Source organism: Phytophthora cinnamomi, assembly GCF_018691715.1.
Source record: "Phytophthora cinnamomi strain GKB4 chromosome Unknown Contig47, whole genome shotgun sequence".
NCBI classification, from domain to species: domain Eukaryota; phylum Oomycota; class Peronosporomycetes; order Peronosporales; family Peronosporaceae; genus Phytophthora; species Phytophthora cinnamomi.
Genome location: NW_027150980.1, coordinates 234,406 through 251,148, shown reverse-complemented (window position 1 = coordinate 251,148; position 16,743 = coordinate 234,406). Strand labels below are relative to the sequence as shown.

The 16,743-nt window shown below is 54.7% G+C and overlaps 7 protein-coding genes across 7 annotated transcripts; 3 read left to right on the top strand and 4 right to left on the bottom strand.

Annotated features, from left to right (window-relative positions):
* Nucleotides 1-583: 583 nt before the first annotated feature.
* On the bottom strand, nt 584-941 carry IUM83_15872 (uncharacterized protein; the record flags this gene model as incomplete). The annotated part of the gene is made up of 2 exons (XM_067940715.1): nt 584-829; nt 912-941. 2 exons carry the CDS (start codon nt 939-941, stop codon nt 584-586), a joined length of 276 nt encoding a protein of 91 aa, XP_067790290.1.
* A 216-nt stretch (nt 942-1,157) lies between these two features.
* On the top strand, nt 1,158-1,379 carry IUM83_15871 (feruloyl esterase B-2; the record flags this gene model as incomplete). Its single annotated transcript, XM_067940714.1, has 1 exon — nt 1,158-1,379. The coding sequence occupies one exon, from the start codon at nt 1,158-1,160 to the stop codon at nt 1,377-1,379; it is 222 nt and encodes a 73-aa protein (XP_067790337.1).
* Nucleotides 1,380-3,770: 2,391 nt separating this feature from the next.
* Nucleotides 3,771-4,514, top strand: IUM83_15870 (g10-like protein; the record flags this gene model as incomplete). The annotated part of the gene is made up of 1 exon (XM_067940713.1): nt 3,771-4,514. One exon carries the CDS (start codon nt 3,771-3,773, stop codon nt 4,512-4,514), a length of 744 nt encoding a protein of 247 aa, XP_067790260.1.
* A 182-nt stretch (nt 4,515-4,696) lies between these two features.
* IUM83_15869 (putative 3-oxo-5-alpha-steroid 4-dehydrogenase/steroid 5-alpha-reductase) lies at nt 4,697-5,645 on the bottom strand (the record flags this gene model as incomplete). The annotated part of the gene is made up of 2 exons (XM_067940712.1): nt 4,697-5,142; nt 5,213-5,645. 2 exons carry the CDS (start codon nt 5,643-5,645, stop codon nt 4,697-4,699), a joined length of 879 nt encoding a protein of 292 aa, XP_067790217.1.
* Nucleotides 5,646-5,924: 279 nt separating this feature from the next.
* IUM83_15868 (uncharacterized protein) lies at nt 5,925-6,609 on the top strand (the record flags this gene model as incomplete). Its single annotated transcript, XM_067940711.1, has 2 exons — nt 5,925-6,216; nt 6,293-6,609. The coding sequence occupies 2 exons, from the start codon at nt 5,925-5,927 to the stop codon at nt 6,607-6,609; spliced, it is 609 nt and encodes a 202-aa protein (XP_067790273.1).
* A 185-nt stretch (nt 6,610-6,794) lies between these two features.
* On the bottom strand, nt 6,795-7,374 carry IUM83_15867 (NADH:ubiquinone oxidoreductase, NDUFB9/B22 subunit; the record flags this gene model as incomplete). The annotated part of the gene is made up of 2 exons (XM_067940710.1): nt 6,795-7,053; nt 7,145-7,374. 2 exons carry the CDS (start codon nt 7,372-7,374, stop codon nt 6,795-6,797), a joined length of 489 nt encoding a protein of 162 aa, XP_067790281.1.
* A 2,210-nt stretch (nt 7,375-9,584) lies between these two features.
* IUM83_15866 (ATP-binding Cassette (ABC) Superfamily) lies at nt 9,585-15,110 on the bottom strand (the record flags this gene model as incomplete). Its single annotated transcript, XM_067940709.1, has 1 exon — nt 9,585-15,110. One exon carries the CDS (start codon nt 15,108-15,110, stop codon nt 9,585-9,587), a length of 5,526 nt encoding a protein of 1,841 aa, XP_067790277.1.
* Between the last annotated feature and the right edge of the window lie 1,633 nt (nt 15,111-16,743).

Below are 16,743 nucleotides of genomic sequence, written 5' to 3'. Positions count from 1 at the left end.
CTCGGAAATGAACAACGACAACGTCGTTCGTCCAAGCGCTGCGTCTACTTCAGTATTTACCGAGAGTAATGAACATATTTACAACTTGACTCCTCTTGGTAGCGAACCCAGAATAATCGTCCTATATATATTTTTAGATTTGAAGCAGCGTTAGTCTTATCGTGAGAGGAATTAAACTATTGTCTTTTTCACCCAAATTTGTAGAACCTGGATAGAAATGAGGAGCGTTCAGAATCGATTCGAACCGCTTTTTGACCAATCAGAGCTGGCTTAAGACGCGCACTTCACTTTGCATTCTTCTAGTAATGAGCACAGCAACTCCGGTGCAGCGCAGCTCTCCTCGACGCGTTTCGCTCGATGCTAACACACCCAACCAAGACCAGGCAGCCCAAATCACCAATCGTCGGTTCTCGCCGTACCAGAGCCGAAGTCCACACCAAGTGAGGAGAAGCCCACGTCTCGAGCAGCAGCGAGAGGAAGTTTCCTCGCACGATCCGTTGATCAAACTCTCAGTCGATGTACGATTGAAGAACACTATTAATCAGCGTCTATCATCGGCAGGGCGGTTGGGTACGCACAGAATTCATTGTGACACATGGGACGAGGTGAAGACCAGGCTTTGGGACATCATCCAGCGCGAGTTGAAGCCTCTGGCTGTTCTGGATGGAACCCCACCATCCTGGAAAGCTGATGAGCATGAGCCAGCGATCGAGATGTTCGAGAAGTACACTTCGATGAGGATGAACACCAAGGTACTGGATCCATGGACAAGCACGAAAGATCGCCGATATCTGTCCAAAAACAAGGATGAATCGGTATTGTTTACCGTCTACAAGTACGGTAACGAGATATCAACTGTTAGTCAGCTTGCGGAATTTGAAGAAGAGTGCGTTGGTCCTGCTGCAACTGACCGAGGAGGCGCTGCGACGGAAGAACTTCATCAACTCATGATCACTACACTGAAGGAGAAATGGGACAGTACGTTCACAGCACAGGATATGTCGTGGCGTCTGTGGGCTTCTCTCATTCTGAAAAATCCAAGACCTCAGCACGATCGAGAAATCGCTATGGGGCCGCCACCAAATCTGGTCGTTCAATTCAGATCTGCAGCAAATGCGAGCGACCAACACCTGCAGCGTGTGTAGCGTAGTGTGAAGATGGCGAAGAAGGTCGTGCAAGGCATGCAGGCGAAGATCAACTACTTTGAGCAAACTGTCCAAGTGCTGCAGACAGCCATCGTGTCGATGAACCAGATGCTGGAGAACCATTTGGATGTGATTGAGGCAATGGGCGAGGATGTAGTGATACAACCAGATAGCATGGACGTCACGTCCGCGTTGGCCGCCATTCCGAATCAAGAGGACGTCGACCATGACTAGCACAACCAGTTCTTGCTCAGAATAAGCTCGAAAGCTAAATTACATCTCTACTACACTAGTTCAGTCTTCTCAACTTGAGCACTCGTCGTCATAATCAGGATCACCTCGCTCTGAAAACTCCAGGAAGTCATTCACAGCGAATTGCTCAGCTCGCGGTGTGCTTACGTACTCGTCCCCCAGAGCCGACATAGGGTTAAACTCACCGGTACCACTCCACCCACAGTGCTCGAAAATGTTGGTCATGTCGAAGTCTCGGAACTGCTGGAGCACATTTACAATGAGAACAGCTTGGTTTTGCTTGGAACCCTCCACATATTGTCGCTTGAACGCCTTCTTAATCAAGACAAACAGGTACTCGATGGGGTTGTAGAATGGGCAGTATGCAGGAAGAAAGATGGGAATTATCCCTAGCGACCGCAGATAGTAGACAATGTCAGGGTGGCAATGGATTTTGGCACCATCCAGAATCCACACGGAGCCGCTTCCTGGGTACTGTTGCACAGTTTTCCCAGAATGGGCATGCATACAACAGCACTCAACAAACTTGGAATGGTCAAATGTCCCGTCCGTGTGGAATGTTTCCACGAGGCCATCCACAGAGATAAAGCAAAGCAATGACACGCGTGCCTTCCGATTGAACTCGCCACGAAACGCTAGTTTCTTTCCCTTCAAGCAGTAACCACGCGAGCGCAGCATGCCCCTGTTGTCAAAGCTAACTTCATCGAGGAATTGAATATTCATTTGACACCACTTAATCGTGCTCAGCTCCAGCGTAAAACGCACAATGTCGTTGATCTTGATGTTCATCGCCCGTCGCTCAAGAACTTTCCATGTAAGACCATGTTGTTGCAGTGCGTAGAAATTGAAATAAAGCGTGTAAACCTTTCTTCAAATGCAGCTTTCGCTTCATCGAGAAACGCAACCGGGTTCCTTGTGTAGAAGTCCAGCAGCCACTCTCGCTCCTCTACCGTGAATCGGCTAGTCTGTTTAGTAGAACGTCGCTGGTAGTCATTGTCAGACTCGAAACGCTGGACCCAGTTTGAAATGGTGTTGATGTGCTTGTTGTAGATCGTTGCCAGTTGTTGTTTTGACAGGCCCAGATAGAAGTAACCATAGAGAGCATGCATGATGGTGTTTGTCGACGCGTGGTGACCATTAACTGCTTGCTGAATGCTTGTCATCGTCGTCGGTTAGCTATCTGAGGTGCACTTCGGCCGACCCAAGCAGCCTCACCAATTCCACAAATGCAGCTCGGCCAACTCCAGCTGCGGTAATAGTGCAGTGCGGGCGACACCAGGAGCTCCAACAGTACAGCGCGTCGACTCCAGCAGCGGCAACAATGCAGCTCGGCCGATTACAGCAACTCCAAAGCTCCAGCAAGTCCACGAGGTGCAGCTAAGTCGACCCCAACAGCTGCAGCGGGGGACAGCTTGGCCGACTTCAGCAGCGGCAAAACGTTTACGACTGGCGATACAGCCGACTCCAGCAGCGGCAACAAGTCCACGGTGTGCAGCTCGGGCGCCTCCAGCAGTGACCACTACTTCACGAGGTGCGGGTTGGACGGCTTCAGCAGCTCCAGCAACTCCACGGAGTGCGGGCCAGCAGCTCTGTGATGGCTCGGCCGGGGTGGTGGCTACACTGAGAACGCTGGCAAGTGACTTCTGATTGGCTGAATATCGCCTGAATCGATTCGAAATCGATTCGTGAAATCGATTCGATTCAGGGCATCCTCACAATTTCGAATGAAACTCACAATATTATTATAGATACTTAATAGGCGGATTGGGGGCGTCTTTGAAAACGTAAGTAGGTAAACTAGGAATGTAAGTAACTATTACGTATCGAGTATCATTTCAGATTTAAGATTATTTTCCAGCAGCATACGATTTAAGACAACAGAAACTAAAATCGCACGAGTTATATAATCTTACGGCCTTGCTAACGTAGAATCTTACGGCTTTACTGTCTTGGACAAATGCAACGGTAGCTGTCTAACCAAATATTGTATTACCAATCGTCAATATCGTCGCCGCCGTCGCTAAAGATTACCTACGTCCTTATCTACCATGCAGAACTCCATCAAAGTGGCTGTTCTAGTACTCGTGTGCAGCCGCCTTGGCCTGCAGCTCCAACATTGTTGCGCCCACCAACGGTTCTCACATTGAAAATATCGATGCCAACACTCAACTCCTCGTAACAAGGAATCTTCGAGCACAAAAAGCAGTCGTTTCGAGCCACAAAAGCTGAAGTGGTTAAATTCGTAATTAGCTCCATCTATGTATTATCTTTCACTTCGTAATTGTATACATACGTACGTAATTACTAAACTAGCTGCACACATATTTTTCTACCACTGCACCATTGATCCCTGACCAAGGCAGGCAGGCGCTGATGTCCAAGTGGAGCAAGAAGAACCGCGCGCCCGCGGGCTACGCGTACATCCAGCCGGTGATGGACGCGCTGGAGAGCGAGCTGCGCGAGCGCATGAACGAGCCGCACGAGGGCAAGCGGCAGTGCGAGGCGCTGTGGCCCGTGCACCAGATCAACTGGCAGCGCAGCCGCTACGTGTACGACATGTTCTACAAGCACCGGCGCATCTCGCGCGAGGTCTACGACTACTGCGTGCGGCGCAAGCTGGTGGACGCCAACCTCATCGCCAAGTGGAAGAAGCCCGGCTACGAGCGGCTCTGCAGCACGTTCGCCATCAACACCAAGAACTACAACTACGGCACCGTCAGCATCTGCCGCGTGCCGAGGCAGCAGCTCTCGGAGGGGCAGGTGGTGCAGGAGAAGCACAGCGGCTGCAGGGGCTGCGCGTCCGGGCCCGGCGGCTACCACAACATCTTCGGCAACAAGTACGGCCAGCACCTGGCCCGCATCCAGATCGCCCGGGAGGAGGCGGCCAAGAAGAAGCAGAGTGGGTCGGAGCAGGAGGCCCAGCCGCAGGTGTGGGCCACGGAGCGGGAGGAGGAGGAGTACGAGAGCGGCGACGAGGAGAAGAAGAGGAAGAGGGACGAACCCGCCGACGACAGTGACAGCAGCGACTCCTCCAGTGGAGAGGAGAGGAAGGACGAGGACGAGGAGACCAAGGGGTCGGAGCCGCCCTCCAAGAAGAAGCAGAAGGCGGACGAGTAATGAATTGTGCCTTCTTGAGTATTGCTGACGGGCTGCGGCTTTGGGGGATCAATGCTGCGGTGGACAGAGCTCTTCAACTAACCGGGGTTGTGCTTTCTAAATAGATTTCGATGATAGTTTTGCTGGTTTTCAAAGCCTTGATTTCATTTTTGACTGGTATTCATTCTATCCGACACTACAGTTTACCACACGTACGGCAGCAGCTTCCACTTGGGCAGCTCGTCGAGCCGATCGCGGAACCTGTCCTCGACCCATTGCGAGCTGATGTGCGCTAGCAGAACTTGGTTCCCGACCACCCAGGCAGACACGAGGTAGAGCATCATCGTCGAGCCGCCGGTAGCCAGGATGAACGCTGCGTACAGCATGATCTCGGTCGTGTAGAGCGGACTTCGCACGGTCTGGAACCAGTCGCCGCGGGGAATCACGTGCTTCATGTTGTTGGCACGCTTTTGCGTTGCTAGAAGGTAGTTACAGCGCGATTGGTGGTCGGACGCAACGATGAACAGGACGACGCCCAGTCCAGCCATCGACAGACGCAGCGTCGTGAACTCGTGCCCCACAATCGAGTCTGGGTCGAAGAGGACGGAGAGTACCGTCGCGACGTAGTGATAGGTGCCTACCAACAAAACTACAGTAGCAGCACCGAAGCTCCGTCAATTCAACACCTCTCAGAAGTCAAACCTCTGCATGATACGTACTGCAGGCGTGCATCCTGGCGTCGCCGAACTCCGTGATCAGGAGGGATTCCAAGAAACGCCGCGTCGTGTGCAGCGAGAACAGCGTCAGGAACGCGATGGTGTGTGGCTGGATGAAGATTAACTCGCTGTCACCTGAAGGGTGTGCGAGGTGCAGCGCGTATTGAACAGTCTCGGTATCTTGCCAAAAGACCGCGATAACCAGCACCAGGATGCTGTGCAGCGCTCCGACGAGGTAGAACCAAGTCCAGTAGCTCTTGGGCACCTCCACGCGCAGCAAGGACAGCCCCGGGAGCTGCGCGACCGCCACGGGCGTGCGCATCTTGCCCTGCAGCACGAACCCGCGGCAGAAACGACTCCGGAATGAGAGCACCGCGCCGGCCGCAGCTACCAGCCACGTGAGCTGCCACAGCTCCAGCATCCCGAAGGCCTGCATAGTCTCCTGATTTGCTGTAATGAGAGCAGAACTGAGCGATCCTGCCTATGTGCATGACGTGGACAAGGCTGCGCCTGCAAGCACTTGCAGTTTCAGAGGAGTGTTGCTGTGCACTCTGTAAATATCCCGGTGTGTAGTTCGCCGATAAGAACGTGCGCCGGAAATGGAGCCGCTAATAATGCGATGGGCTCCGGTATTTCTGCTGGAGCGGAGAGGGAGGAGCATTTGAGATCCGAAGCGGTTCATCACACGTGTAGTGCACGCAGCGACAGAGACATCATGGTATCGCGAGGCTCGACCATCCACCACACGCGCCGCACCAACAACCCGTTCATGACCACGAGCTCCGGCATCGTGGGCATCGACCTGCATGAAAGGGTGGCGTTCGACGCTCCCCAGCTGCTTCATAGCAGCTCGAGCAACAACCAGATCGGCACTGGGCAGCCACGATCCACGAACCCGCTGACCGAGTTCATGTACCAAACGACTTCGGGGGCTCTCGGCGAAGGGATCCACGTGCAGGAGCGCTCGCGACTGAGCCAGCGGATGGACAAGCTCACACTACACAAAGGTGCGTGCTTCGGCCGTTGCATTGCAAGCCGACTGCGTACTAATGAGTTGCTGCTTTTCCTGTGTCATTAACGCAGAGGTGGATTCTTCCGGCGTCGTCACCGTCCGAAAAGTAGACGTCGCAGCGCCCGAGAGCTACGCCGTTCGGCCGGAAGATGTCATGCCCAAGCCCATTGACATTAAGGCGATCACCGAGGCCCGAGGCGAGCACCCCATGTACGCCACCAGCTACCGCGACATCGGCGCCGACAAGGCGCAGCTCAAGGTCGAGGTGGAGCGTCTCGGGCGGCCGAACACGTTCACCACCTCCTTCAACGGGTTCCGATACCGCGACTTCGGCCTCAACACGGCCGTGACCAAGTCCCGCATCTGCGACCAGCTCGACTACTCCTGAGCATCGCAGTCGTCCCTACCTGTGCCAGCATCCAACAACAACAACAACAAAACTCCCCACAACAGTAAAAAAAAATAAACACCGCAACTTTACCCGTGTTTGCTCGAAATTTGTCTCTCGTTGTAATTGCTCGGGGTGGATGTCACGGTGCCACTCTGTCCTGCTCCCGACTTTGCCTGGCCGCCTTAGTCGTAGCCCTTCTTGGAGAAGTCGATGAAGACCGTCTCCTTGGCGGGCAGCGGCGTCATGTCGATGTTGATGGCCTCGAGCGGCGACAGCTCCACGTCCTCGGGGATCTCGCCGTCCGGGAAGCACACGTCCAGCGGGATGGGCGCGTTGCGCATGAACAGACTGCCGCCGGGCATGTAGTTGAATATATAGCGGTCCGGGTGCGTGTAGTGGTCCACCTTCTCCTGCGCCTCGCGCACCAGGCGCTTGGCCAGGCTGCGCAACGACACGAACAGCAACGACAAAGTGTCAGGACCACCGGAACGGGGGAGGGCGCCCACGGAGGGCACAGGACGCGGAGACGCACCCGGAGTCGGGGTCCAGCTGGCGGTTGGCGTCGAACTGCGCGCGGATCTTGGTGGCCTCCTCGTTCCAGAGGCGGCGGTCGATGACCCACGAGTCGAGCGTCTTGAGCGACTGCTTGTACAGGCGCTGCACCTGCTGCTTGTGCGACAGCTGCGGCGCCGCGCCCACGAAGCGGCCCACCACCTCGCGCAGCGTCTTGTTCATGTTGGGGTTCACCACGGGCTTCACCATCGTCGCCTGCCTCGAGCTGCCTGCGCTGCCTGCCTTCCTGCCGTCCTGCGATTCAGAGCCGCACAATTTTTTGCCAGGTGGGTTGCAATAATCGATATCCCGTCGAAATCGAATCGCAAAGCCCTTGTGTTCTTATAACGGGTCAGCCCGGAATTGCTTCAACTTGGATTGGCCAAGTAGAGCGCGACGATGCCCGCGTTGGAGATAGTGGGGCGTAGGTCGTGCTGCTAGAGCACGCCCAGCACCTCCTTCTTGTCCGTGTCCAGGGGCCCCGTCACGGGTACGCCATACGCAGTGGAAACGAAGAGCTGGGTGCCGGCCGCATTCTCGAGTGAAAGATCTGAGGAGCTTGGCGCGGCGGGTCTCAAATGCCTGCAGGCCCTGGTGTGCCATTGCGAGACTATCCTCGCCATCAAAGTGGCCCTCACTGGAAGCTGCATGCGAGCCGCGCTATTCATCGCGAACGTGTATTACATGTAATATGTATTGTGGTACGCATCGCCGGTCCTGAGTTTACATTTTGCGACCTGCAGGGCGTTGACATTTGCGCACTTTGGTAAAGTATTGGGGGTGTTCGCATCTACATACAACACGACATGAAAGTTAGAGACCTCGACGAACGTGCGGGAAACTGCAGAACGAGGCTTATGGAGTGTATTTTGAAGATGAGTATGAAACTTCACGCACGTGCATTTCATCAAGCCAGCGGGATTTCTGAGATCTTGCAACGTAACTGAAGGTATGGCCAAGTGGTGCGGAAGCAAGGCGATGGGCCTCCCTACGAATACATTCTCGCCGGTCTCGTTGAATCCGCACATGCATCATTCGTTGCAGACGAAGTACTCCAAATGAAGGGAAGACCGAGACGATTTTTATCGGGTAGGCGTTTGTTTGTATGGCGTACTTCCCGATGCGTTAAAGAAGAAAAGCAAAGAAATCTCAAATTGAGGAAGAAAATAATGGCGTAACCATTTGTGAATCATACTTAAGTAAAAGTCACCCGGTGATTGCATTTCTTGGTTTGGGAGCTACTATTCTGCAAGCTGCACCTGGCTTAAACTTGAAGTATTTCTTTCCTCCTACCTAGCTTCAAAAACTACACCTGTGATTGATTGACCTCCCCAGTACCCGTCCTCATGCATCACTCCTGTGAAGATGAAGCTTAGGTGAAGAAATAGCAGAGCCTCCATTCCTCAAGTTCCTGTCAGCAACAAGAAACACACCTTGAACTGCGATGCCCGAAGACGGATCCTGCAACCTAGAGTCAGTCAGCAGTTCTTGCGTTGGCTGCAACCGTGCTGTCGTGCGTGGGCATAATCTTTTTCCCGACGACGGAGGGTGTCTCCACTCCGTTTGATGATCCGGACCTTGTGTCGGTGATGGCGGTGGTTGTAGCAGCAACTTTGTTTATTATGATCACCATGGCTCTGATTTCCATTCATCTGCTTTGCAACCCACACCTGCTAGATGCAATATGTGTGCTTCCCTGTGTGGTCTTCTCTGGAAGTTGCTTGCCTGTGTTGCTATTGATTGCGAATATCCAAGCGTTGCGGTACGAAGACCACGTCGCGAGTCACGGAACGAGTATGGCGCTAAACTCAACAACCTGATTTGCGACCTGCGCGCCACTCAAGTTTGCTCAGCTGGTAATAGCTTCGACGAAATGGCGGGGATTGTGGCGTCTACCACAAACTTGACAACATCGAAGTTGGAGACCGAGACACGTGCCCGGGATTACTGCACAATCAAGCTTTTACGTGGTCCTGGATCTCTTTCATCATCCGAAAAGAACTTTTTGGCTTCGTTCACAATAACCGTAGATGTTGACAAGTGGTGCGGAAGAAAGGCAATGAACCTACCTACGAGTACGGCTTCACCATTCTCGCCAGTCTCAATGAATCCCGCCAAGTATCATTCGTTGCAGACGAAGTTGCCCAAGCACCTGAGGATCATGTCGATTTTTTTGGGTGCGGCGCTTGTGTGTATGGCGTTGTTGTGTTTCCTCGAGCGAAGTGACAAGCAGAAAATTAAGCAAGCTGATGGAGATTTCAGCCCGGTGGCGGACACGAAGAAGCGAGAGATGGCGTAGTAGTCAGAGATTTTTACAAGTTCATGGTACTTTTGTGAGGGCTTCACATCACAAAGGTTTTTACATAACGTCTATCGGTTGATCCCATACATGACTTAGTTAGCCCAGTATTCGTTCACAATTACTCCATATGCATTCCGTGAGCGATGCCTTTCTCCTCGTCCTGCTGAGCTGCCATGTTATTGAAAATGTGCTCCAGCGCAGTCTCACTCACGCTGTACTCATCCACGTTGAGATCAGCACGACTTTGCTCGAGTGCGCGGAAAATCTCGGCCGGACGCAACACTGCATCGCTGTTGGCACTACCTGGTTGGTGCTTTGGTACTTGGAATCGGAAGTGCTCGCCCTGCTGCTCTGTGAGGGCACTACCTGGGAACTTGTCGTGGAAGAAATCTTGCAGCCCCTCGCTACGCGTTTCGGAGACCCACCACGAACAGAAGTTGTCCACAGAGATCGTGCCGTGAGCTTCAAGTTGACTGCTGAGCAGCCAACCAGTACCTGTGTGGTCTAGAATGCGCGAACCACGTTCAGGGGAGCCTAACGCCGTGCACAAGTCCTGGATGTTGGCCGACGTGATTTTCACTCCATTGCTTCCTGTCAAACTTTGCCGTTGGCTGGTTCTGCTGCTACGTCGTGCTGGGAGGGTTTTCTGGGATGAGAGGAACACCGTCGCTTGATCCTTCACAGCATTCAGCTCCGAATAGTCCGAATTCACTGAAGTTGTACGCAACGTGATCTCCACTGTGTAGCCTCGACCGAATTTCTGCTTAAGGTGCTCGACACTGCCGAGGCACTTCAACTGACCACTCACGAGAATGCCCACCCGAGAGCACAACGCCTCGGCTTCTTCCATACTATGCGTGGTGAGAATTACGCAAGCTCCGCCATCACTTCCATCGCGACCCGCTGAAGATACGCGTGCGATAACGTCCCACATCTTCCGTCGCGAGCTTGGGTCCACACCAGTCGATGGTTCGTCGAGGAACACGACACGAGGACGGCCTAGCAGTGCGATAGCCGTCGACACCTTGCGCTTATTACCACCGCTAAGACCTCGCGTGAGTTTGTCTCGGTATTTCGTTAGACCCAACTCCTGGACCTGCTCCTGCACTGCGGTATTCACGAAGGCCTCCGGGATTCCCTTGATCCGGGCGTATAGTTGCAATTGTTCTTTAACGGTCAGCAAGTCGTGCAGCGCGTCGAACTGCGGACAGTAACCCATAGTCTTTCGGACTGCAGGCGAACTGGTCGACAAGTCGAAGCCACTCAGAGTGACGAAGCCCTGTGTAGGCGCCAATTGCCCCGTGAGCACAGCCATAGTTGTCGACTTTCCGGCGCCGTTAATACCCAAGTAGCCGAAACATTCACCGCTCTTGATAGACAGACACAAATCCTTCAACGCGATCTTGGCTCGAGGCTTGCCGGCGTACTGCTGGCGTAAGTTTCGAATGAACACGAGATCGTTTGGCTGAGGAGGTTCTTGCTCGACACGCTGTCGCTCCTGCTGCACGTCGTCATCCTCTTCTTCTTCTGTCGCCTCATCAGTGTCAACGCCCACCACACTATGGAGAACTCTTCCTTGTTTCTCTGTGACGGTCTGGTTCCACTTCAAAGATCGGTTTTCAAGCACGAACACAAGTGCGGTCAGCACTGCTGCCTCAACTAGCGTGTACATCAGCGGAGCGCCGATGATCTCCATGTCAAACGGCTGCCGTACGCAACACGAAGGTGTCAGGCGGTCCCAGCACTCCATGCATTCCTCTTTTCCCAGGCCTTCAAACAGCCCAAAGAACGACGGGGATGTCGGAATCCAACGAGCTGAACCAAACAGAGCTCCGCGGCTAACTTTCCGCGTGGCTAGCTCGAAAATGCCGTTGTTTAGCGTGTATCCCGGGAAAATCATGAAGATCCAACGCAAGTAGTTCTGGTCGAGAGACGACAGTGTTAACGTACCAGAGATCGTAAAGTTGACGATGCGGCACATGAATGAGAAGATACTCAACAAGCCGCCCGTGCCGAGCGCAAACACAAGTAGCGCGGTCTGCGCCACAGCATGCTTAACATACCTCCTCGAAAACAAGTACGCCAGTGGGATAATGGCCCAGACGTGTGCGATCACCAGCACAATAATGGCAAACACATCCGCTGTGCTGGCGTTTGCAGCACCACTGGGAGTCATCGACAGCGGTATGATGATCGCTGCTGCGACGATAGGAATAATCGTGAGGAGAACATCATGCGTCCAGCACGCCATCCAGTACGCGGAGACATTGGCGCCACTGATGAGCTGCAACCCCTTAGCGTTTTGGTTCGGGTCCTTCTCACGGACAACAAACGCCACAATCGCCGCCGGGATAAAGGCAAAAGCTAGCATGACAACGAGCGCCACCAAGAAGCCATTCAGAGTAACCTGAAGCTTGGCATTGTTCTTGGCGAGGCAGTTGCTGTTGTAGCACGGTGCGGAGCCGCATGTGTTGCACGGATACCATGGAGATGCGATGTTACTGGCATCGCAGCAAACGTTAACTTCACAATTTAGGACCCCAAGCGTGCAGTAGTCGAAGCCACGAGAGCTCAAACATGCCGAGACATTATAGTCCGGATCGACTAGACTGCTGAAATTCGTAGACGCCGCGCATTGGCTTTGCTCCGATTCCGTTGGGAGACTGGAAGCGTAGTTCGGGATGAAATCTGCCACTTCGATTTCTGGTAGCACTGCGAGGATGATCAGGAAGATAAGTGGAATTCCCACCGAGTAAGCCAAAGTGTTCTTGTCGCGCTTCGCGATCTGAAAGCGTTTCTTCGTCATCGCGGAGTACTGTGTCCACATCGATGGTTCTGAAATGGGAGGCGCGGTCGGCGGCAAGTTTACCGCACCTCCTGTCGACACTAATTTCAATGACGTAGTGCGACCTAGCACAGATGCAGACGGCTTTCGGTCCAATGTCGGCGCCACACCCTGCTCTTCTTCGTGGTCCTGAGAAATGCGCAAGAAGACTTCCTCGAGTGTTGTTACTGAAATTCCGTACTGCTGCACGCCAAGGTCATGCATTTCCGCATCCAGGTTCTCAAGCATAACGGGGAAGGTTTCTGACGACGCAGTCGGCAGCTGGAATACGAGCTCCGAACCGGAGCTACTCAGTCGCTTGACATCCGGCACGTATTTCTTCAGGAATGCCTGGACTGAGTTTACGTCGCACGATCCGTCCGACGTCTTGATCATAGTTAGGTTGTATCCCGCGCCAAAACGGCTTTTCAGGAAAAGTGACGACCCAGCACAACGCAGTTGGCCATCCGCCAGAATCGCAATGCGATCGCCGAGGATGTCCGCCTCATCCATGAAGTGAGTTGTCAGAACAATTACACGATCCTCACGGCTCTGTTGAAGCAAGTTCCACGTGAAGCGCCGAGAGTATGGATCCATGCCAGATGTAGGCTCGTCCAAAAAGACAAGCTTGCTGCCGCCGAGAAAAGCAAGTGCGACACTGAGTTTGCGCTTTTGACCACCAGACAGCGTCTTCGCAAGGGCATGGCGAATCTCCGTCAGGCCTACGTCCTCGATCATTTTGTCCACGCTGCTTTGAAGATTTCTTCGTGGCACGTACTTCATTGTTCCGAAGAGAAGCAGATGCTCCTCCACAGTCAGATCCTGAAAAAGAACGTCATGCTGAGGGCAAATGCCAATAACTCGCCGCAACTCGTGGAAGTCGTGTTTGATGGAGCAACCGTACAAAGTCGCGTCTCCGGCTGTGGGCGGGATCAGGCCTGTCAACATGGAGATAATAGTCGTCTTACCAGCGCCATTGTGGCCCAGCAACGCCGTAATCTGTCCGCTATACATCGCCAAATCCAGTCCAGCAACAGCAACCCGTTCTTCGCCGTCTTCTTCCAATGGGAACACCTTTCTCAAGCCACGGATCTGCAGACATGTGCCGTTGCGCTCTTGCATTGCCAACGCTGCATTGACTGGCTCCACGTACGCGTCTTTAGCCAACTGATCCGGCGTTTTAGCGCTTGTGTCTTCTGCCCCATCTACGAGTTGCGCGTAGGCACCACCAGCTCGAGGCGTCAGTGTGTGGGTATCCGAGCTCGTCGGGATTTCGTCTTCAATTTCAGTAGAATTGCCAATCTTACTAAACCAGTAGTTCTTCGTGAACAAAAAGTACCAGGGCTTCCTCACGCCGTACTGCTGCGGAAGCACCTGCTCCAAGTACCATCCCAGCGCCACGAGGATAACGGAGTCGAGGATCAGGAACAAACTCATTCGAAAGGCGCTCGGAACTGTCACGGGATCTTCCCGGAGCCCAACCGAATACGCGAAGCCCGTTCCAAGCTGAGCGCGCCGCAAGATTTCATCCACCGCCAGCGCGAACGCCGTGGGCGGCGACAACGCGGCCCAGTACCGCGGTGCGTTTGTGGCGGCCGACTGCACCGCGAAGAACGGGAAGAACAGGATGAGCCACAGCAGCACCGAGGCGATGGCGGCCGTCCTGGACTTGTTGAAGAAGGGCGCGACGAAGTACGAGAAGGCGGTGATAGCCACGCTGAGACTCCAGAAGAGGAACACCAGCGTCGCGTACTCGGTTGTCGGGAACACGTTGCCGTACTTGAGCTCGGCGGAGATGGCGAACGCCAGCGGGGTCGCCAGCACGGCCGTCGTGAGGCACCACGAGCAGAGCAGCGTGGCGTCCGAGAGCCCCATGATCTTCATGACCTCCCGCAGGCGGTTCTCCTTCTCGATGACCATGGTGGTCGTGGTGGTGGACACGAACTTGATGTAGCTCACGAGGAAGAAGAGCCCCAACACCGACTGGCCGCCAGTGTAGAAGGACGTCATGGTGGAGGACGGTCCGCCGATGGCCTCGAGCCCCCAGACGGCCAGGTCGCTGCAGATGAGCGTCTCGTTGGCGTCCCGCTGCGCCGCCTGCGACGTGAACCACTGCGAGCGCCAGCCGCCGGCCAAGTTGTCCAGGTTGGCCAGCAGCAGCAGCGCCGTGGCCAACAGCACCGGCAGGAAGAGCTCCAGCACGAGCGACACGGGTCTGCGGCGGCGCAGCACCATGTTCTTCCACACCAGGTTGGTGACCTGCCTCCACGTCTCGGCCAAGCGGGCGGCGGGGCGTCTGGCCGCCTGCACCTGCAGCTGCTGGGACTTGTCGTCCTTGCTCGCGTACAGCCGCGAGAAGAGCGCGACCGCCGCGACGGCAGCCACGACCAGCGCCACGACGGCGATGAGCACGGCGTTGGCGGTCGAGACGCCGCCGTCGCACTCGCTCTGGTACGTGAAAACGCTGTCGAAGAGCGCCTTGCAGCTGCTCACGGCGGCGGACGACGTGTTGCAGGCCTGCAGTGAGGTCGCGGCCGCGCAGCACGAGGCGGACGCGGTCGACGACTGCTTGGAGCACATGACGCGGCACACGGAGTCGCCGCTGAAGGCGTCGGAGGAAGAAGAGGAGGAAGAGGAGGAGGAGGAAGAGCTGCTGTTGTCATTGTTGACATTGAAGTCGCTCGGGACGAGGTCGAAGAGCCCCGAGTTGGTGACGCAGAGCCCGTAGGACAGGTCGTTCTCCAGCACGGTGGTGACGCAGGCGGAGAGCGCGGTGAGCGTGGCGCTCTCGGCGTCGCCCGAGGATCCGGAGTCGGCCATGGGCGGCGGATTCGAGTGTGACTGGGATCAGATGGTGGGGGTTCAGCTGATGAATTGATTAACCGGGAGGAGCCTTACGTAATCACGATTTTCCAGCCAATCGCAGTGATTCTGTGGGAATGGATGAGCTGTGGAAATGGAATGGTGACGTTGCGCGTGGAGTATGGTCAAAGACCTGTACTAATATTTTAACCTGTGAGAATGAATATATGTGGACATGCAATTAGCGGTTGGGACAAAAGTGGACAGCGATTGCTTGATACGTTGGACAGTTCCGCTTAACGCGTGCCAGCCGGCAACGAGTGCCGGTCAGCGCTGACTTGCTCGCCGCTCTAACAGCGAAACGAGGGTGGCCGGCAACAACGGCCCCCTCCCTTCTTCCGAGTTGCCCTGGACGGAAGTGAGCTGTTGAGTCCGTAGCCTGTCGCGGTGCGCACTCAAGTGGTTGCAGGCTCCGCAGTGGAGAGAGCCAATTTGGCTGAGCCAAGCAACGTCCGCTTGCTCAAGTCTGTTGGCCGACGTGAGCTTGGTCTCCTTCAGCTGCCCGATGCAGCATATTCTGTAGGTGTAGTCCCTTGTATCGCCGTCGTCACAAATAGCTGCCGGGCCCTCGAAGTCTACAAGTATGCGAGTTATTCACTGCTGTGAATTTCGTGGGTACTGAAAGTCAAACTACTGTATTATATTGTAGAGCCAAATCTGACAGAGTGAGCTGCAGTTATCAGGATGACGGCTCGCGGTAGTCGCGCTTCAGTGCCAACGCCCGGCAGCTGCGCGATCTTGCTTCGTCCGCGGCAAAGCTTACGCCACGCAGACGGCCTGCAACCAGAGCGTCGCACAAGGTCTGCGTAGCTTCTTCAAATTGAGCGCGAGACTAATGGCCTGGACGAAGCCAAACTCAACGGGTATTGCTCTCAGCACTATCCACTCGGTTGTCACGCGCTTTGTGTCGACAGCCAGGCTGGTTGGCAGTGCCAACTTGGCGCAGCGCGCTCGCGCCGAGCACCGACCGCCTACAATGTAGCCTACATAACCCGGCGAGAGACGTCGGCGCTTCATTCGTTTTCTGCTGGCAGGCCCTCCTGCCGCAGGAGGCCGGCTCCAGGGCCCGGCTGCGTGCTGCTTGCAGCCGACAGACACAGGTTAAGCTACGGCTGGCAGCATTCCCATCGCAAGGAAATCGAAAGGTGCCGCGTAATCGCAGGCTGCGTCCAATGCGGATTTGACGCTACGTTGGCGACATGCACTGCTAACGAGCACGAGGCCTACAGCGAAGCACTGCAAATGCTCCGCACGCGCACGGCAAAACCAACAATGCCCAGCAGCAGCCATCTCCCACCAGCAGCGCCAGTAAAGTCTGCTTTTCGTACCTAACCGAAGGCATGATTACTTCCAGACGGCATCCGCGATGGTCAGGCCACTTCAACATGTGTACGACTCTACAATTTTACCCTACATCTATCATTCTCGCAGGCTATTTACCAATAACAAGGCATCATATTTCCAATATCAACATTTTTCCACCATTCAATCCCTCCTTTTCCAAACTGATATATCGGTTTAACAAGGGTATCCCATCCAGGAAGGGGAAAGTTAGCGCGTGGTGAGGTTCAGACTTGATCTTTCACGTGCA